Raw genomic sequence first — 21,794 nt, 5'->3', positions numbered from 1 at the left:
TGTCTCCATCGGGTGTAAGGGACAGGCTCACTGACAACTGTCTCATGTCTTTCCAAGGCTCTGCTCTAAAAGGAACTGTTTTTAAAAGGCCTTCCCTCCCCCTCTAGCAATTTCTCACCTACAGTGACGCACCATGGGCTTCTTCATGCTCCCCTCTCTGGTCTTCCTTCCTCTAGCCTGGCCTCCTCGAAGCTACTCACACGCTGTAGGCAAGGCGGAGTGTGTCCAGTGCCAATCCAATCTGGCCAGGCCCTTGCCTCAAGCCCTCCGTGGCTCCCTACTGCTCTTAGGGGGATCGGGGCCTGAGCTCCCCACTCACGGTGTCTGGGCCCCAGGCCATCTCACCCCTCCCTTCCACTCCAGCTGCTTCTCACAACACCCTCCACCTCATTCTCTACTCTCCAGCCAGTTTTTTCCAACAAACATGTTTTTCCCCACTCCAGGGCTCTTGCACAAGCTGTTGTCTTTGTCTGGCATGCTCACCTCCCACCTCTTCACTTAGCTTATTCATTCTTTAGGGCTTCCCTCCAGAAAGCCCTCCCTGGCCCCCCACACTGGGGTGGGGCCCCCTCTATAGATGCTCCTTTGCCTTTCCCTTCATGGTGCTCAGCTCACTTTCAGTTTCCGGTTCACTCCTGCCGGTCAGGTCTGGGCTGTGGGTGCCACCAGAGCAGAAAGGGTATCTGTCTCGTCCACCACCACCCATCATTCGCTGGTGGGCACCGAGAACACACCATCTAGCGGAGGGCTGGCACATGCTGCCCTCAGGCTCCAAGTGCAAGCCCCTCACTCCCTGTGCTGTTCTGGGGGCTTTGGGACACAGCATAAGTGCTTCTTTCTGAGAGTCCTTTTAGATACCCCACAGGTTAGGTCTCTTTTACGCTTGGAAACAACTTGCCTTTATTTTAAACTTCAGAGTCCATATTTGAAAACAAAGCCTTGCTTTATTTATGGAAGGGTTTGCTTGTCTGAAGGAATTCCTTAGGTTCTAGAAATTCCCTTCACATATCAGAGGCCAAAATCCATCTCCTATTTTCAGATAAAAACTGGGTAAATTTACCAAGAATGTCTAAATGTTCTCTCACAATTCAGAACTGTCAGAGTGCCTAATTTTTGTTCCTTGAGAGATCACAGTCTTCCAGACTGCCTATGGTTACCTTTGGAATCAGTTCTAAACCTTTGAAAATCCACTGCACTCTTAATTTCATGTAGCTATTTCCTGGAGGGAATTATAGGTAGCGAAAACCAAACACCCTCTGAGTCAGTAGAGCTGTTTAGAAATAAACGGTGCAGGCCATTCTTTAGTCTGACCTGGGTGTTAACAAGGAGTTGCTATCAGACAAATTTAAGCTGCAAATAATTGACCTAATTCTCACCACTCTTTTTTTTTTTTTTTAATGTTTATTTTTGAGACAGAGGGAGACAGAGTGTGAGTGGGGGAGGGTCAGAGAGAGAGGGAGACACAGAATCCGAAGCAGGCTCCAGGCTCTGAGCTGTCAGCCCAGAGCCTGACTCAGGGCTTGAACCCACCAACCGCGAGATCATGACCTGAGCCGAAGTCGGACGCTTAACCGACTGAGCCACCCAGGCGCCCCTCACCATTCTTTTTACGCTTTGAAGTAACTGGGAGGAAACTTTTTGAGACAGTCTTACTTTTAAAATGTAGCAAGTTTTTCCCTCAGTGTTTTTTAAATTATGCTTCACGAGATACAGTGAGCCAAAGTGCGGCCAACTGGCCCTAAAATTTGCATGAGAAGGAGCTGGAATACACACGCACACAGTAGCAACTGCTACGTGCGGGTACAAGCAGACGGTCCCGAATAATCCCAGGAAACCAGTTGCCATAGAACCTTCCACACAGGTTCAAAAGAATTGTTATAAAAATAAACCCCATACCTGCCATTAGAGGCAAATATCTGCCGAAGCAGCATTCGAGGTCTCCAGCAATGCAGGCAACAAAGCAGCAGGAAATATCCGGGGCTGACCTGAAGTCCGTCCCAGAGAATAACTCCCTCCCCCCAAGGGAAAGACCTACAGTGAGGACTTTGCCAAGGGAAAAAGAAATGGTTTCAGACATTTTTTCCTATATTGTACTTTCCAGGAATTATGTAACTATTCCTCCTTCGATAAACAAATCCAGCCCCGGGACAGGTTGGGTTTCCAAGAGGGACGAGCACTGAAACCACAACCTGGCTGTGGGCAGGGTCTGTCCACGGTGACCAGATGGGCAGGTAGGGCCCGACTGCCCTTAGGGCGACGAGCCCACTGAGCCTCAGAAGGGGAATCTTGCTTCATTCTCTTTAACGGAACCGTGGTGTCCCCCCGTGGTAAACCCGCGCGTGCCATCCTGAGAACAGAAAGCACATTGGTGTCACCTCCTGGTCTCTCCCTCTTCGCTCGTATATATGTCAGGAGTCATTCTGATAGAGCAGGAGAAATGCAGCCCGACTGGCTGCGGGGAGAGGGAAGCGGCCATCAGGCAGGAAGGGCAGGAAGGGCAGGAGCGCGGCAGAGGCTGGGCTCTCGGGGGCAGAGGCAGGAGGGTGGTGCAGCACCAAGGCCTCTCTCCAGAGAGGCACTCACCTCCAGAGAGGCACTCACCTCACTCCACAAGAGGCAGCCGAGATGAGGCCATCCAGGGCAAGGAGGGCCGCGGCTCCAGAAACTGAGGGCCGACACAGGCAGTGTGCCCACCGCAAGGGCGGACCTGTCCTGCAGCCTGACAAGAGTCATCGGGTGGCACACGAGGGACCTCTGGCCAGTGGCCCGAGGAGGTGACTCATACGCTCAGTCTGATTATAAAGGACAGGGGATCAGAAAGGGGAGACGGTATCGGTGCGGTTTGCCCTCAGAAGCCCAAGACGGCACCACTGTGAGGTCCAAGAACAGAGAGTGCCGCAAGAAAGATTCAAGATAATTCATCCTACTTCATACGGTGTCTGATGGAGGCCACCCACAAGTCATAAATAGCAGAGGACACGCATGTGGCAACTGTAAGGGTAGAGTAGGAAAACAATGACCTGGACAGTGGACGTGGGGAGTCAGGAGAGGGCAGTGTCAGAGCCTAGGGCTTGCGGCCAGACCACGGGGGCCAAGTCCTGGCTCTGCCACTCTCTAGTTATGTGACCCTAGGCGACCTCTCAGTGCCTGCTTATTCACCGGGCCATTGCGAGTGTTCACTGAGATCAGGCCATCAGCGAAACGCCTAGCAGAGTGCCAGACACACAGACAGCAGACAACAAGCAGCAGCTCTCATGACCACTCTCCGGAGTAGACAAGAAGCCGTCCTTAACAATCCAGGAGCATCTCTGCTAGTTGAACCAGTGGGCCTGCGCTAGACAACCCCCACCCTCAGACTATCAATTTCATCCCTCCATTGATCAGCCTCGGGCAAAGCGGGAACAGGTTTGTGAGCTGCGCATATCCACACACCCTCCTCCCTCTGAGATAGTGACTGGCAAGTCAAGTGGAAAGACACTGTGGTTTACAGTAAGCCGTAAGAGGAGAGCAAGGAAAGAATGAGAAAGCACGGAATGATGTTCAATTCAATAATATGGCATGAAGACTAAACAAATGTCAGTGAGTGAAAGGCAAGGTCTCTCATCCTGGGTCCAACTAACTGGGTGCAGTTCTCAAGGAACACACCTAGAACAAAGCAATCTAAAATATTCACACCCAAAACACGGTCACAGGTTTATAAAATGAACACAAATAAAAAATAAAACAGATTTCACAGAATTAATGTCAGACAAAGAAGTAAAAGCAAATAACAAACAGAATCAAGATCACCTTGTATGGGACGCTTCACCATGAATTTGTAACTGTTACAAACTTCTATATACTAAATAACGTAAGGCAGAAGCTATGAGAAATGCAAGGGGAGTCCCACATATATTTCTGTCCTTGATAGACCAAGTTCTCACAAATTAGTAATTTAAATAATATAACGTAATAATGGGAGTAATTTGAGAGATTACACCTTCTTTTCTAGCAGTCGTGAAAGATTTACAAAAACCGATCTTATATTAAGCCACAAGACAAATATCAAACATTTTTTAAAACCTAGGAAGCATATCTGCCACATAGTCTAAACCAACGTAAAATAATTAGGGAGAAGACTTGTGGGGCGCCTGGGTGGCTCAGTCGGTTAAGCATCCAACTTCGGCTCAGGTCAAGGTTCCATAAGTTCAAGCCCTGCATTGTGCTCTCTGCTGTTAGCTAGCACACAGCCCACTTTGGACCCTGTCTCCCTCTCTCTCTGCCCCTCCTCGACTTGTGTGCATGTGCACATTCTCTCTCTCAAAAATATTTTACAAAATGGTAATATTAAAGGGAAGACTTGTGATTTTAAAATCCAAAGCTGTTCACAGCAGTACAATACATGATGGCCCAAAAGTGAAACAACTCAAATGCCCATCAAATAAAAAAATAAAATGTGGCATATCCATACAGCGGAATATCATTCGGCAACACGAAGGAATGAGACACCATCAATTGTGCTCCAACATGAATGAACCTTGAAAACCGGATACTAAAGAGAAAAACTCCAGTCATAAAAGACCACATACTGTACAATTAAATTTCTATGAAATGTGCAGAATAAGCAAATCTGTGGAGACGGAAAGTAGATTGATGGCTGCCAAGGGCTGGGGGGGATGAGGCCAGAAGAGAGTTGGCCAGAAGGAAAAGGAGGTGACCACTAACAGTGCAAGGTTTCTCTTTAGGGTGATGAAAATGTTTCAAAATTGTGTTGATGGCCGCACAACTCTGTAAATAGACTACAAACCACTGACCTGCACATTTTAAATGGGTGGGACATAAATTACATCTCAATAAAGCCATTTGAAAACAAAAACAGAAAACTCAAGCCCTTAAAAATTAAAAAACCACTACTTTAATACTTGGATAAAAGAAAAACTGAAACTATAATCAGATTTTTTTAAAAAAAAATATCACTGAGAACCCTATAACAAAGCAGGTAACAGCAATCAGAGCAAACTGTTTTCTATTTTAATTGTTTTCCTTAACTGTTTCCTTAAAATTGTCTTCCAAATTAAAGTGCTGAGAACAGTATTTATACAAATGAGCTACTAATTCGACCAAAGTAGTTAAAAGAAATAACAAAACAACGTAAGGAAAACAGGAGAAACGAACTATCAGAGACTAAAGCAGAAATTCCACATTTCATCAAATTTAGGACGTCATTATAACTGTTTACCAATAAACGATATTGCAATGCTTTGTTTGCCTTCACTTGAAAGATGCATCCCCACTTCGGAGTTGTTAAGATGTGGAGAGAAAGATCACATCCTAGACTGACAGCAGATAGTAAACTAGGAAGCAGAAAGATAATGCGGCCGATACATACAAAGTCGAATTCTGTGGACAGACCAACAGACATACCTCTGGCACAGCAAATTAAAAAAAGAAAGAGAAAACAAAAATGCAAACTGTCAGGAATGCAAAGCAAATACAAGCATTCATATACTGAAGGCTCAAAGTTACAGGGGAATATTGCATAAAACTATGTGGTCAAAGAAAATTAAATGAGGAGAAAAAACTCTACGCAAATAATTTTGAAAACTTGGGTCAAGTGGACAATTTTCTACTAAAATTAAATTTCCCAACTGGGCTTGAAAAGAATTAGAAAACAATGATCACGGAAGACACTTACAAGGTGTCAGAAATGTATCTCCAGAAAATTACACTAGAGCTCTGAAAATATTAGGGAGACAATTCTATGAAATCTTAAATTTCCTTGTTCATAATACTATTTTTAGGTTATAAAAAGATAGAAGTGGGTTTTTTTTCCAGAAAATCAGCATAACCATGAAACCCAAACTGTAAAAAGTACTTTTTACCTATCAAATTGGCAAAGATAAAAAACTGAGAGAGAAAGGAAAAGAAAAAACCCGTGCACATGAAAATACACATTATTTGTGCATATGGGAAAACAGAAAATTTTATCCCCTTGCCATGAAAGTATAAGTTGCCACAGCCTCTATGGAGAGCGTTTCAAAAACATACATAAAAAGGCAAATTTTTGCATACATTTTGACCCAATAATCGCACTTATAAGAATTCATTGTAAGGTAATAATCACAACTATATATGAGGTTTTTGCAACAAGGGTGTTCACTGCAACATTTTAATAACAAAATGGAGGAGCGTCTAAATGTCCATGTCAGAAAGCAAATTCGAGCCCGACAAACCCATCCGACAGGACTGAGACACAATACAGAAATGCAAGTAATAACATTAAATGTTCACTGTAAACATGGATTTTTATACGCACCCAAACAAATGAAAGGGTATGATGGAAAACAGTGATCACATCTACATGGGATAACAAATGATACTAATTTTCTTCTCCTCCTGATTCTTTACAATGAGCATTTGCTATTTTCTAATCAGAGAAATCCATAATCATAATAATTTTGTTGATACAAATCTTATAAAATACGTTAATAATGCCCAGAGAAACCGGAACAGAGGAGTTTTGGCCTGAGCTCCCCTAGTTCAAGAGAATGTGGATGAACCTGAAAGTCTCATGACCCTTCTGGGCTGGAGGCTGGGGAGGCTTGTGATTCACAGGTTACTTTATGTAAGAAGCAGAATATCCCTTGTTTCAAGGCTCTCAGCGAGGTTCCCATCCTTGGGAAGTATCAACACCCTGTTCCAATCTGAGGAGCTAACCGATTACCTCTTTATCCATGGCCCACACTTCTTCCGGAAATTTACCAACTAGAAACTGTAAAAACATCTTACTTGGCACTGAACAGATTTCTTAATAAATAATAAAGCCAATTCAGACTCCTACCTAGATAGGGAATACTTGGAACCATCTTCAGGCTTCGAATATATTCCCGGGTCCGCTTGTAATTATCTTCTTTAGACATCAGGTAGTCCAGTTTCTCAAAGGTTGTCTTGTCTTTTCGATTCAAAAGCTGGAGTGGAAAGAAAATAGAGAGTCTGAGACAGAAGAGAAATAAACCAGAAGAAGCTAAGGAAAAAGGGTAACTGTGCACAAAGACTGAAGGAAACGTCCTTCTGCAGCATGCCAAATCCTGGACACCACTGAAGATTTCAAGAAGCTGTCGCGTGCAGAGATGGGAAGTTTCATGGCTTCAATTTTGTCGTTTTTCACCAAATCTCACACTTGGAAGATATCCTCCAAAGCTACCCAGTCCACTGTTCTAAATGATGCCAGAGTGCCCTGCACAGTACCTGCCTCCAAGGGTGCACAGACCCTATGACAGAAGGAGCTCACAAAGTAAAGCAGATTAGAGACAAAAAGTCACTTAGAGTTACTGCACCGCTATATCAGGTCTCCCCCTGGGTCCACAGCCTTCTGCTCCTTCCTCAACATCGTCACCACTGCTGAAGGTCCCAGGAAATTTGACATGGTCCACTCGTATGCTGTGCCCACAGCCAGGCTGCCTCTCTAATCGGGCTATCCCTGATTCCCTGGAGTTTATGGTTGTGTTATCTTTATACTGGGTACAGTATTTCAATCAAAAGAAGCCAAACTCCTCTTCCATATGCAGTCATCTTAGCAAAGACAGGATGAGAAGGTAGCCACAGGGACATAAAGATCCTTTATGACTGAGATCTCTGGTATGTAAAGTTTGGTCACCAGGTGACCAAGGATGGTCATTGGGTGTAAGGAGCCTTCTTAGAAGGAAGGAATAGAAATCTGAACCCCTGGTTTTCCAGACTTGATACTAAGGACTCATATTGCCGTTGTCTTGCAAATCCCAGGTTAAGACTCAGTGCCAGAAAATGGCAATAAGGCTCCTTAAAACGGCTTTGAGGAAAGGAGTCTAGGCTGGGAGACCTGGCTTCGCAGGAGGATTCAGGGGGACAGTCACTCAGAGAGTACTGGCTTTGGCACAGCATATGGTTGTGGAAGCATGTTGGGAGCTCTCCCAAGTTTGGCTTCCAGAAGCCAGGGCCTCCGGGATTGGAGATCAGTGGCTGAGCTCAGGAGTATAAATGGGGCATCTCTGGTCCAGCTTGGTTCTGAGACCCCGATGGTCTGTGCAAGAACGTGGACCGGCAGCCCAGCCATATCCATCACACTAAGAAGGGCAATGTCGAGCTGCCCCGTCACGCAGCATGGAGAAGTGGAACAGTAGCTGTCTAGCACCAGGGGAAGCAGGCCTCTTGTACCAAAGTAACCCCTTTGGGCTACTGCACAAATACAGCAAAGTTCCCAGCACCTGGGTCTGCAAATCCCCGACTCAGGCCATGACTGATGCGTCAGAGAGCCCGAGTTGCCCTGGGCAGGCTTCGCCCACCTCCTTGATCCTTGGCCTCCAGAGTCCCAGAGGATGCAGCCATACGATAGCCCAGCTAAGCAGCGACAGCTTAAGGACATTAGGGAAGAGAGGCAAAAGAATAAGCTGGAAAAAAGGTCCCAGTGTTGAAGAAGCTGGAGAATAAATAGCAAGCTTTTTTTTTTCCCCACTGAGAAATTCAGGACACATCAAGGTAGAGATGCTACACAGATACTAGGAACAACAGCTGCTTAACCAGCTTGCGAATTCGAGGCTGCTACTCAATATCAGATTAACAAATGGACAGGAAACAACACTCTCTCCCATTTGCTTTTTTGTACAACACCATGATATACAACTCATCTGATCTTTACAAAGCCCAATGACAAAGATGGAGCCAGAACCAGCAGGTTCAACATCACAAAGATGAAGTGACTTATCTGAGAATCTATGGGGAACGCGATTCAATAGAGGAGAGGGTGCAACGTGTTAAGTAAATAGAGACCAAGAACCCAGACAAATAATAAATAATGGGCAAGGGAAGTGTTAAGGAAAGCTCTGCGTAGAGAGGAGCATTTGAAATGAACATTTAAGGAGGAGAAATCACTACAGAACAATATATACCCAGATGAGAACAGATCCTTTAGTTGTGAACCGCCCCACTGTAAAGTTGAGCCGATTCCTTACTCCGCTGGCCAGAAGGTCATTTCTTTACTAATGCAACCTAGAACCTCACTGAGTGCTTTGCAATCACCCATGTCCATCGAGCAGTCAAACAAATCCCTGTTATCCTCACACACTGCAGCTGAGCCGTGCTGGCACTCGATGCTCACACCGCTGGTTCTCTGGACCCAGCTGGGGAACTGCCCACATCCCCTGCCACGTCCAGTCTACCCGCCTAGCCTGTCCAGTGCCTCTATGCAAGATACAGACTGTCATCTGTGCCTTGAGCAATGGATATGACCATGCCAATATGAGGTTAGAGGCCTGGGAGATGTGCCTAAAAATCACCCTGCACGTTCACTTCAAACCAACAACTGGGGTTCTTTAGCAGAGTGAGACAACCAAAGGCAGCCACGTTTGCATGCTCCCGAAATTTAAAACCAGGCTCCTCCAGGTCACACTTCCCTCTGTTAACCTTGTCTCTATACACATACTTCCCATCTACACCCTCACTGCCCCCCCCCCCCACATACACATACTCACATACACATTCAGAAGGGCTGGATCTGGTTAACTTCACTCATCTGCTCCACTCTGTGCCTACATAGTAAATTCAAGATGGCATCAGACTTCTGAATAGTATTGTACAGGATTCCAGAAGACTCCAAACATCTATTTCCCATGCATGTATTTGAAAACTACTCGAGAACTTCCTCTGGCAAAATAAAGGAATAAACCAAGTACAAGAAGATAATGGGATACAAGAAACAGCGGATCCCATCCAGGAGCAGTAAACGGAGGTTCTGGGATGACAGATGGTCAGCTAAGCCTTAAGAATGACTGGTCCGCATTATCTCAGCCCTGGAAGGGAGGTCTCCAGAGAAGAAGAAGGCTCGACAGAAAACTGGACAGGATAGCATGTTTGTTTGGGGAGGAGAAAGATCTATTTATTACACATAATAAAAAATTAAAATAAATAAAATAATTTTAAGATTTTGTATATTATATAAAAGTGTGGTGATATATTATATGTTTGTTATATATAATAAAATAATCTAAAAATTATATTTTACATATATATGTGTATATATGCGCATATATACACATGCATGTAGTTGAATCTCAAACAGTGCAGGAGTTAGGGAGCTGACCACCCACATGGTCAAAAATCCACGTATAGGGGCACCTGGATGGCTCCATCGGTAAAGTGTCCGACTTCGGCTCAGGTCATGATCTCACAATCCATGAGTTCGAGCCCTGCGTCGGTCTCTGTGCTGACAGCTCAGAGCCTGGAGCCTGCTTCGGATTCTGTGGCTCCCTCTCTCTGCCTCTCTCTCTCTCTCAAAAATAAATAAAACATTAAAAGAAATTTTAAAAAAACCCACATATAACTTTGACTCCCCCAAAACTTAACTACTCATATCCTATTGCTGACCGACAACATAGTTAATTAACACATATTTTGTATATGTATTATATACTGTATTCCTACTATAAAGTAAGCTAGAGAAAGGAAAATGTTGTTAAGAAAATCATGAAGAAAATACATAAAAAACATCGTACTGGATTTATTGAAACAAAAATCTGTGTATAAGTGGACACGCGCAGTTCAAACCCATGTTGTTTAAGAGTCCACTGTATTATATAAAATTATGGTAAAATATGCATAATAATAGTTTATATATATGTATAGGTGTATGTGTCTAGTAAATATACTAGCTATCTACCAGATATTATACATGTTATATAACTTTAAATAGTCACTATTATATATATTACAATACATATTCTGTACTATAATACTATACCATAATTATATAACACTAAATACTGTATTATTATAGCATTGTACATATTATCTGGAAGATAGATGGTAGTTAGAGTAAGAATTTTTTTTTAAGGGAATTAGAAATGCCAGGGAAATAAAAAGGTATTCCAGGAAGGCCATGTTATTCATAATTTACTACTTGAATATACAAAGAACTGTATTTACACATTCTTAATAACTAAAACACTCAATACTCCTTTAACAAAAGAAATTTAACTATAGTAACATGAGTGTTTTTGAAGAAAGAGAGAAGGTGGTTCAATAAAACTAAACCAATATCCATCATACAAAGAAGTCACCGTTATGTAAAGTGAATGGATCAAGAAACTGTAGCAAAAGTACATTGGTGGAAGTGTGACAGAAACTACCAGAAGAAACCACTCAATAACCAGAAGTGATTGCCTCTGGGGGATGAATCAAGTATGGAAGGAGCAATGAGTCCTAGTTGTTTCACTAAGCCTTTTGCAACTTAGTGATTTTTTAAAATTAATGTGTGTTTAATATGCTGAGAAAATTCTTTTAAGGCTTGAATTTTTTAAATATAGGGTTTATTTAAAAAATAACAGCATTTACTCATGTATGTTTTAAACTTTTATTACAACTAGAGTATAAACTAAAAACCTCATACGGACTGAGGGTCCTTGAGATTTCAGACTTTATGGCAAGCCTCAGGAAGAAACCATTAAAAAAAACATACAAGAAAATAAGGTACTTGTCTGCCTGAATCAAACATATCCTGAAAGCATTCGTGCTCAGGAAAAGGGATAAGGAAATAAGAGTTCACTAAATACAACAGGCAACTTCACTTCTAGAAAAACTGAGAAGTCGTGAGCCACCCTCAGATTTCTCCCACGATATTTATAATGCTTGGGATTCACTGCGCAATTACACGTGTCTCACTCAGCAAACAGTGAGTCCCATGAAGGCAGCAGCCACGCTGGTTGTGTTCACGCCACCATTCCCATACCATCTGGTATGGCTGCGAACACAGAAAGCACGTTGCCTACGGATCTGTTGAATAAGAGAATGGAAAAACTAACGATGATAACTTAAAAATCCAAATCCTTGGAAAAATTTGAAAACTCCCATAACTCTTGGGTCAAAGAAAAAAAAAAGCAAAGCCAGGATTATGGACTATTAACAAACCACAAACAGTGAGAAACACCATATGTTAAGCTATGTGATGAGGCCAAAACTGTACTGAGAGGAAAATGCATGGTTTTAAATTCTTCAAATTATGCAAGTGACAATATAAATGAATTAAACACTCAACTCAAGAAGCTATGTAAATGGGGCGGGGGGAGTAAGGGAAATTGATTCACAGATAAAATTAGGAATTGATAGGTTACAAAACAAAACTAAATACCAGACCTATAGAAATGATAACTAAACCCAGGTAAACCCTCTACAAATAGGGAAAAATGAGAGAATATACAACATTAGGATTGAGAAAGGGTCTGTGACCATAGATGCAAACTATACTAAAATTACAAGGTAAAAATCAAGTCCCTGAATTTAATATTAAATAAAGTGTCAGCTGCATGGGATAAATGGGACTCATAAGCTACAGGGTCAAAAGCCAGGAAGACCACAAATCTTGGTCAAATACCTGAAGAAATAGATTGCTTTGGGAAATCTCCCTTATCACACCCTGGGAACCTATATGTGGCACTTGTATTTGACTAATGAAGAAAACCTCCCTCTTCTGGTAAATTGTTCAAATCTGGAAGCTGTCTCCGTGAAGGGAAAAAGAAAAAGTCCCTCCAAATCCTCTTTATGAGGACACTGGTATCTTGTTCCCTTGCCTTGAGAAAATACCATTTCTTGATACGTGGAAATGTTTTCCAACAGAATATCATTTCTTGATACGTGGAAATGCTTTTCAACAAAGAGTCTGTTGCTCCAAATATGTTCAAACTGGCTCAGAGTTCTACTTCGATTCCAGTGTCTACTGCTGGTATGGAAAGAATTTTTAGTGCCGTGGACAATCTATGGACCGATGGATTGAACAGACTGAGTATGGAATGAGTAAGGAGTGAAACGAGGACACTCAGAAGAAGTAATTTTTACCTCTTTCGATACAAACTATCAGTTTCTGAAAAATAAGCTCCAAAGTCACGTGTCTAATGTAGGCTATTAGCAATGGAGATGCATAAGTAACATAAGGGAAAACTTGTGACTCTGGAATTTAGGACGTGCCTGGGCTAGCTGTCTGTCCCCGATTTGTCTTTGACTAAGGCCACTGAAAACTCTGTAAAGATAGAAATTAACTTGTGGAAAACATAGTCATGCCAACAATTCCTGTCCATAGAAAGACAAATTAGGTCTTGAGAAATGTCACTGATTATCACCCTGGGAATACGAATTTTGTATCCATTTAAAAATTATTTGGGGGCGCCTGGGCGGCTCAGTCAGTTAAGCATCCAACTCCTGATTTTGGCTCAGGTCATCATCTCATGTTTGTGGGGTCAAGCCCCATGTCAGGCTCTATGCTGACAGCACAGAGCCTGCTTGGGATTCTCTCTCCCTGTCTCTCTCTCTCTCTCCCCCTCCCCTGCTCATGCGTGGTCATTCTCCTTCTCTCTCAAAAATAAATAAAATAAACTTTAAAAAATTACTTTGGTGTTCCTTAACCTAACTATGAAAGTGTAGTACTCCGGATTCCCTTTTGATAATATCTTACTGGTTGCACTATCTTGCTGGTTCTGTCACCAATTAATGAGTTAAATAAAATCTTTGGCAAGTATTCATTTTCTATCTATGTGAGTCAAGAGTTTATCTCTTAAAAAATTAGCCTTTCACGGTTTACATGCACAGTTACATGCACAGTTTACATGCACAAATATATATATACATACACCACATGCATACATACATAATGTATAATCATAGAGGACAATTTTTATCATGTGTCTCCAATAATTTTGCTAATATTTTTTAATTCTGCTCATGGCAACACCAGGCAGACCTTCCCACAAAGCCCCAAGAGTAGAGCCAGAAGGTTGAGATTGGTCCCCAAATGGAAGTTTGCCAAGGGCCCATCCAGGCTGCAGAGCTGCTATGGGTGGGTGAGGAGTCAGGCATTGAACGTGCACCCCCTTTGTCCAACCTGGTGGAGTAATGAAAAAGCCTAGCTAAAACGGGAAGGGCCAGAGACTCTATGAGAGGGCTCTACAGAGAAACAAACTCCAACATGCAAAGGAGGAACTTCAGGAAGAGGCAGTCTTAGAAGTGGATCTCTAAGAATTTCAACCAGTAGAGACAGGGCTGGAGAGGTTCCAGAGGCCAAAAAAAAAAAAAAAAAAAAAAAAGCATGAACAGTGGCCTGGGGGTAGAAACACACAGGGATGCTCAAGGGAGCAGTAGTTTGGCAAAAACGTGTCAAGTGGTCAAGTGTTGCTTTGGACAAGACTGGAAAGGTCTCCTATGTCTACCGCAGCATTATTCACAAAAGCCAAAATATGGGAGCAACCTAGAAGTCCATCAACAGATAAATGGATAAGGAGGATGAGGTATTTACATACAAAGGAATATTATGCGGGAACATGGATGGACCTACAGGGTGTTATACCAAGTGAAATAAATCAGACTGAGAAAGACAAATACCGTATGATTTTACTCAGAAACCAAGTGAATAAACAAAGAAACAAAAAGCTGAATCCAACCTGTAAATACAGAGAACAAATGAATGGTTGCCAGAGGGGCAGGGGTGGGGGGATGGGCAAAAGAGGTGAAGAGGAGTAGGAGATACAGGCTTCCAGTTATGGAATGAATAAGTCACAGGAATAAAAGGCACAGCATGAGGAATATAGTCAATGATACTGTAACAGCATTGTACAGTGACAGATGGTCACATAATACAAACTTGTTGCAACACTATGGTGTACCACCTGAAACTAATGTAACATTTTGTGTCAACTATACTCAAATAAAAAAAAATCAGTAATAATTTTAAAAAGATTGGAAAGGTAGTAGAGAGATGGCAGCTTGCCATTTGGCAAAGTATGTTTTTGACGTTTGGATGTGGTATCCATTTGGACCCCATGGACACACGACACTACTCTTCTGATACTTCACCTCAACTTGCAGACAGGGGACCAGTCACAAGCAGCTAAGCATGAACGGCAAATACTAATCAAAGGGGAAAGAATGAGTTGACTGTGGCTGCATACGAACAGGAAATTCCTCTGGCCAACTCTTGCGTCTCTTCCTCACGTGACGGGGGGCACGGAGTCGCGATGTTGCTGGCGGGAGATGCTCCACTGGCCACCGCTGAAAGGTTTATGGTTTGTTTTCTGAGGTCAGGAAGTAGGTGTGAAGTAGGTATGAAACCTTTTGGTATCTGCTGTCGTTGCCAAAATGTCTCTACCATGTCCCCTGCGCTCTGGAATATGCTCACCACCTGTGAGCGTTCTTCAAGCACCACACTCCCAAACGTGAGTTTCCCCCTAAAATACCTGTCAAGATATCCCAATCCTCTCATCCCTGCCATGCATCTCCCCTCACTCTCAGGGCTCGCTGGAGTCCAGGGTCAGGAATCCAAACGATGGTTAAAAATTGCCTAACATGGGGCACACCTGGGTGGCTCAGTCGGTTAAGCATTGACTTTGGCTCAGGTCATGGTCTCACAGTTCATGAGTTCGAGCCCCACATCGGGCTCTCTGCTGTCAGCACAGAGCCTGCTTTGGATCCTCTGTCCTCCCCTCTCTCTGCCCCTCCCCTACTTGTGCTCTCGTGTGCTCTCTCTCAAAAATAAAACATTAAAAAAACTGGCTGACAAAGTATGCGTTCTTATAAAACTGGGGGTGGTGAGTGAATGTCCAAACGACCGATTAAAAAGAACGGCATCAAAACGGTTATATCAGAACTTCCCGCTTTGGAGGAGTGCTGGGTGCAGAGCCCCCAACCAAGGGGTGGGGGAGTGCTAAAAACGGGCTGTCATCAGGAAAGCGAAGACACTGGTGATGTTTTGGGGCAATCACTCCAGCAGCGGTGTGAGCGGCCAGAGACACCGGAAGCAAGGAGGGCAGCCCAAAGATGGTGGTGATCTCAGGCCAGAGATAACGAGGACTGGCTCATTTGAGAACAGTCAAAATGAGTAAGTAACAACAACCACAACCAAACAGTTTTTCATCTATGTCTCATTGAATCCTTACCACAGAGGCAGGTCCAAGCCTCAGCCTGGGGATCCGGTTCAGGAGTCTATACTCAATCTGCACGGGACACTGCCCCTCACGTCTTGGCCCGGGGTCCCCACACCAGTGCAGGTCATGTGTCCTCGGACCCCAGAGCTGCCTGAGGTAGAGGCTGGGGTGACAGTTTCCCAGAGGTGACCTTTTTCACTCGTGCTTTCTCGGGGCTCCCCCAGGCCGAACAGAGATTTTCTGATGGGTGACACTCGAGGGTTCTCGGACTCCTACAGGTAGCTGAGTTCCAGCCCCCCGCGTGCACGGGGCCTGCAAGCTGGCCTCTGCTCCCAGGCACACGTGAGCTACCCTGGCGCCAGCTGCGAGGCCTACACACGGCAGTTTCCCTTCGCCGCGCTCGCTGTGCTGACTCGGAGAGCATGCTTTATCTCCAGCACATGGTGACTTCCCTTTCTTGGCTTCTAGTTCAGCTTTGCATCTTGGGTTTTAATTTGGTTGTATTTTATCCAGCATTTATTTGTGTTTGTGTGTTTGGAGCGGGCGATCGGGAGGGCGGGGCTGATCCCCGTCAGCTCAGTCTACCATACTGCCTCGAAGTCCAAAACACAATCTGCTAAGAGAGTCTTCTGGCACTCCCTATCACTCCCGGAAACCAAAGTTTGATTTCAGACACGCCAAGTGTGAGCTGTGAAAGGAACATGAGAGCAGAGGGCTGCATGGAGCAGGCGTGGGAACACGGGGCTAGGGCCGCAGAAGGAGGCTGCGCCTGAGTAGAGGAGACCGCCTGCACTGAGCACAGAAGTGACGGTGGTGTCCTCCGTGCCCTGAGATCCCAAGGGACAAAGAGTTGATGGGAGGGCGGGAATCAGAGCTGGAGCCTCACAGAACACTTCCACCCAGAGGGTGAGAGGAACAAAAGCGGTCAGGGAGGAGCCAGCCGTCAGAAATGGAAGAAGAGGCCTCAGCCGGTGGAAGGAGATTTTTCAAGAAGGGGGTGACGAAACAGCCGAAGTTGTGGCAACGTAAGGAAGGTGAGGGTGAAAATGTCAGCACGGTTCATGACTGGGACCTTCTGGGAAGCAATGCAGGCACGGCTCTGAGGAAGGACAGAGGAACGAGTGATCGGAGGCGCAAACCTTGGTTTCCTCTGCCCTCCATCTCCTCACCCCCTCACCCATCTTGCCAAGGCTCAGGGAAGCGTAAAACAGGCAGCCTATGCTTATGGCCATCTTCTTAACAACATCAGGGTGGGGGGTGTCCCTGGGGCACGACATCAGACAGAGGCAGAAGAGAAGCCTCCAAACCCCGAAATATGTGAATGCCACACATGTGCCTCCTCAGGACATCTGCAAAGTGGCTGTTCTCCAAACTGCAGAGCTTGATGACCCTGTGCCTCCCCCCACAGGTGTCTGGAGTGAGAGCCCCACTCCCCGGAGGTTCCCTTCCCGGGTCCCCATCCTGCAGACCAGGCCGCCTGGCCCACTGGCGATCGTTTCCCCCTGTTGCTGGAGCTGAGTCAAAACTGCCTGGATCGATTCAGTAGGAAAGAGCAAATCACGACAGGAACGTGCAGAGAGTCAGCAGAGCGTGTGTGTGCGAGTGTGTGTGTGTGTGTGTGTGTGTGTGTGTGTGTGTGTGTGTGTGATGTGTAGCACATGACTATAATTACCGTAGAGAGTGACTCACCCAAACTCCAGGAACTCCATACCCCCAGGTCACTCGTCAATAAGTCAGTCTCCTCCCGGGACCACTCTGACCAGAGAAAAGGTTTCACCATCGTCCCTACTGCTCAGGCCCCAAACCTAGAAATCATTTTCATTCCTTTCCTTTCCTCCTCTCCGACATCCCATCCCACGAACCTGCCAGGTCTGCCTTCAGAGCACCTCCCCCATCGGTCTCCTCCTCCCCTGTCTGCTGCTGCCTCCCCACCCCGACCAACATCACCTCACTCCTGGATGCTGCCTGCACCTCCTGAGCAGGCCCCGTTTCCCATCGTGGTCCCTGCACGTCCACCCAGCTTGTTTCCACAAAGTAGCAACGGTAATTTAAAAAATAAAAAAACGAAGAGCAGCTGTAAACCAGACCGTGTCCGGCTCCTGTTTAAAACCCTTCCCCGCACTTGGACGAGAACCTAACTCCTGTCCCGGGCTCTAAGCCCTTCCCGATGGGCCCCTCCACAGCATCTTGCCTCTATCTCCTCCCGGCCCACAGTGCCCCTACCATGCTGACTCTGAGCTTCCTGATGGCACCAAGTTTCTTCCCACTGAGGGTCTTTGCACCGGCTGTGCCCTCATGCCGGCCCGGCCACCCCCTAGTGTCACTCGGGTGGTGACGTAGCGCACTCTTCCTTCTCAGAGAGGCCTGCCCTGAAGCCCCGCGTTCCCGCCGCCCCCGTCACCCTCTCTCCCACCCTCCTGCTTTGCTCTCCTGTGTCACTCTCACACCAGCTGACAGTACTCCACACACCCAGCAAACATTCATCCGTCTCTTCTAATACCAGCGAGACGGGGCTTGTGTTCACCCTCCTCAACAATGTGTCTGTCTCCTCTGAACAACACAAGAGCCCACGAAGGCAGAGCCCTTGCCCAGAGCCTCAGGGTCCGGCATGGAGAAAGCATTTGATAAATGTTTGATTTGCAGAATGAGTAAGAGCCGCAGGGTAGTGCGTACTCGGGAAATCAGAATTGACCATTGCTTAGGTCGCATGGCCTTGAGGCGGCCAGTGTTCCAAAGAGGCCCCAGTGCTGGGATGAATCAGACCCTGTCTGTGTTTTCCAGGCCAACAGAAGGTGACTCCCTCCCCATTTGCGCAGCAGCAGCATTTATTAGCGCCTGCTGTGTGGGAGCCTGTGCTCAGTGTCAGTCTCTGATCCATCCCAATTCCCTCAGCTACCGGCACCCCGCAGCCAGCCACGGACGGGTCAACAGGCTGCCCTGCCCTACAGCTAACAACCACCTGGCCCTCACTGGAGGTCATCCATGGTGCAACCAAGGGGCACACCCATAAGTCCCTTCCGGCCAGGGTTCTCATTTATCCAGGGTTTCGTGCCACCCCAGGGACGGCACTCAGGGAGCTGGTCACACCCTGTCCCTGAGGGCCCGTGTGCCAGCCTCACCTCCCAAGAAACACGTGTGCCAATTTCTCCGTGCCCTGTGCCCAGCCTGATTCCGACATCACGTTCCATCACTGACAAGCCACCCAGCACACTGGCCAAGAACGCGGACTATGCGGCCCAGCAGGGCGTCATACCAGCTCTGGTCCTCGCCAGTTCTGCGATCTTGGTCAGGCCACCACACCTCTTGGCACCTCAGTTTCTTTCTCTGAATAAATGGAGGCCATAAAAGCACTGACCTTCTTGTGCTGCTGTGGCGGTGGCTCCTGTGCTCCTGCCCTGCTCGGTGGGCCCGTGGGGTCTCCCCAGTACCGCGTCAAGGGAAAAGTGGGGAGAGGGGAAACAACTCCTTTTTGGCAATATTTCTGCAGCTAATCTCATTACCAGAATTAACAGCAAGTGGAGGCTAAGACTCAGCACATTGAACAAAAGCAGGACACACAACACGGGGACACTCAGCTGGGCCCCGGAGACCCAAGGAAAATCCGACCTTGTCGTGTGAAAGAAGGCAGCTGAAAGGCAGAGGCAGACTGTAGATAAAACCACAGAGCAGACATGCTACGTGCTTGTGACGGCAGGTGTGGAAACAGAATCAGGAAGAAATGCAGCCACCGATTCCACTGCGCTGCGGTGATGTGGCCGAAGGGGAAAGAGGATGAATGTGGCCCCCTGCATTTCCCAAACACTCCGTGCCAACCACTGGGCTGGGACCAACAGGGCAGGTGGGCGAGAGGTGGCCTGCAAGGCTCCCCTACTGGCCTCACCAACTACACAGCTCATGGGGGTCACTGGGATCACAATTGCACAGCCAGTAAGGTCTGTGCACCCCGAGCTCCGTAATTCATCTCTCTGAGTCCGCACATAGCTCCCAGCAGCCCGACAACCAACAACAGCATCTAAATAATGGAAAATTCATTTGAAAAAGAATCTCTAGGCAACTTCTGAAAAAAGCCTCATGGCTCAGATGGACTCGGGGACTCACAGGGCTGGCAACAACGGGAGAGACCAACGGCTTCCAAGCTTGCTCTCAATCTCCCAAGCCATTGCTCAACTGAAATACACCCAGAAGCCCAGTACGTAAAACTGATGCGAACAGAGCGGCTCTGGCAGAAACAGTGCCAAGGTGTCTGCTTGGCACCCTCCTCCTCTCCCCCAGCCCTTGGTGGCCCCCAAGGCAGCTCCACGGAACCCCTGGGACTCCACGAAGCACTGACGTCAAACCACTAATCTAGGCCAACCTCTGAGTAGATACAGGGAATTGAGTCCCACAGAAGTCATGCTCTGAACGGTGTCTCAACACAAACCCGGTGTCTGACTCCAGGCTGAGACTGCTCGCTCCGCTTTGCTAGGGTTAGGTCTATGGAAAATTGCAATTTAAAAAAACAGGGCTCATTTCTGATCACCTACAACATAATCCCTAAGTGTTTTAAAGGCCCCAGAATTAGCCAAGTATGAAACAGAGCCCAGCCCCACAGACTGGCAGAAAGAAGTTCGGAAATGAGTTGCAGAAACACAGCTGACAAGTCCATATAGTTTCCTTCAGTTCCGCGGGACATAAACAGGTCTTGAAAGGCTTGGGCTGTGTGGCTGTGGGAGACCCTGGACCAGGCGGGCCAGGAGGTGAATACTAATGAGCTATGGAAATAGCAATTACTTCCCCCATGTCAGGCACTGTGCCAAGCTAAGGAGGATAAAGAGGTCTGAGATATTTTTAAAGTATTTTTACAGCAGAAAAACTTTCCTACAGACTCAATTATATAACTATCAGACTCCACCTCTGAGCTGAAATTATCCATGGCCTTCAGGAAAGAAAAAAAAAAAAAAAATCACTTCTCCCTACATGAGGGCCTCAGGTTTCTCCAGAGAATCTCTTAGCTGTACAGCCAGCAGCCCAGGGCAGCCGTGAACCATCAGCCCAGAGACCTTCCCGAGAGCAGTTCGGAGCCTGTCACAAGAATGCCAGCCAAGTGGAGGGCAGAAGTCATGTCGCCGACCCAGCCAGCACACATGAAGTCATAGGGTCCAGGAAGGTCCCCTCGAGGGCGCTTCCGGCCCCAGCCATGATGGCGTCCTCACAACTTCCTTGTCCCGAAATGGGGCTGAAGTCCCTGAAGGACAGAAGATGCCTCTCTCGTGGGCAAAGGGCAGGCAGTCAGAGAAAGCCTTTGGAGGCTCAAGGAATGAAGAGCTTCAACCCAGTGAAATGAGAGCCAAAAATCAAAGGAATTAACTTACAGCCCAGGTTTTTGTCAGCCTGAAGATGGGTGCACTCTGTAATGCTGATACCACAGACATGAGAGAATGAAGGTTGTTGAGTTCTAGAAGTTTCTGAAAAAAGATATGGAATAGATTATTTTGCTGCTATAAACAACAGAACAAAAACACGCTCAAGTGTTACCAAATGTTGTCATATTTATGAAATTCAATTATACTTAAAAATATCTCATGTCGAAAATATAGTTCTAGGGAGTTCATAGAAACCATATGCTTTTTTTTTCCTTCAAACTGTCAAAAGGTGAGTCTGCATCTAAAACACAAAATTTTACAAGCTGACTAGTCTGGTTGCTGGACAGAAACATGGCTCGGGAGAAGGCTTGATAATGTCATTTATGTCCTTTTTTTAGACGAACTGGAACTGTCCCAGCAGGCTTTTGTATACTGAGGCCTCGGCTGTGCCAACAATACCCACGTGGGTCCTCTGCAACTACCTTCCACCAGGCAGGAGAGGGGCTGAGGGAAGCTGTTACCGATCTGCACGGTCCCG

At 46.1% G+C, this 21,794-nt stretch overlaps 1 protein-coding gene across 9 annotated transcripts in view; it reads right to left on the bottom strand.

Annotated features, from left to right (window-relative positions):
• Positions 1-21,794, bottom strand: part of RALGPS1 (Ral GEF with PH domain and SH3 binding motif 1) — a 268,245-nt gene that overhangs the window by 139,415 nt on the left and 107,036 nt on the right. For all 9 annotated transcript variants that reach the window (XM_042965073.1, XM_042965076.1, XM_042965077.1 and 6 more), the window contains 2 exons: positions 21,266-21,358; positions 6,821-6,947 (listed from right to left, as the gene is read on the bottom strand). In XM_042965073.1, coding sequence (XP_042821007.1) covers positions 6,821-6,947; positions 21,266-21,358 — 220 coding nt within the window. The remainder of the gene's footprint in view (positions 1-6,820; positions 6,948-21,265; positions 21,359-21,794) is intronic.

Source organism: Panthera tigris, chromosome D4, assembly GCF_018350195.1.
Source record: "Panthera tigris isolate Pti1 chromosome D4, P.tigris_Pti1_mat1.1, whole genome shotgun sequence".
In the NCBI taxonomy this organism is placed as follows: domain Eukaryota; kingdom Metazoa; phylum Chordata; class Mammalia; order Carnivora; family Felidae; genus Panthera; species Panthera tigris.
Note: the sequence above shows the minus strand (reverse complement) of the source record. Positions and strands in the feature narration are given on the sequence as shown.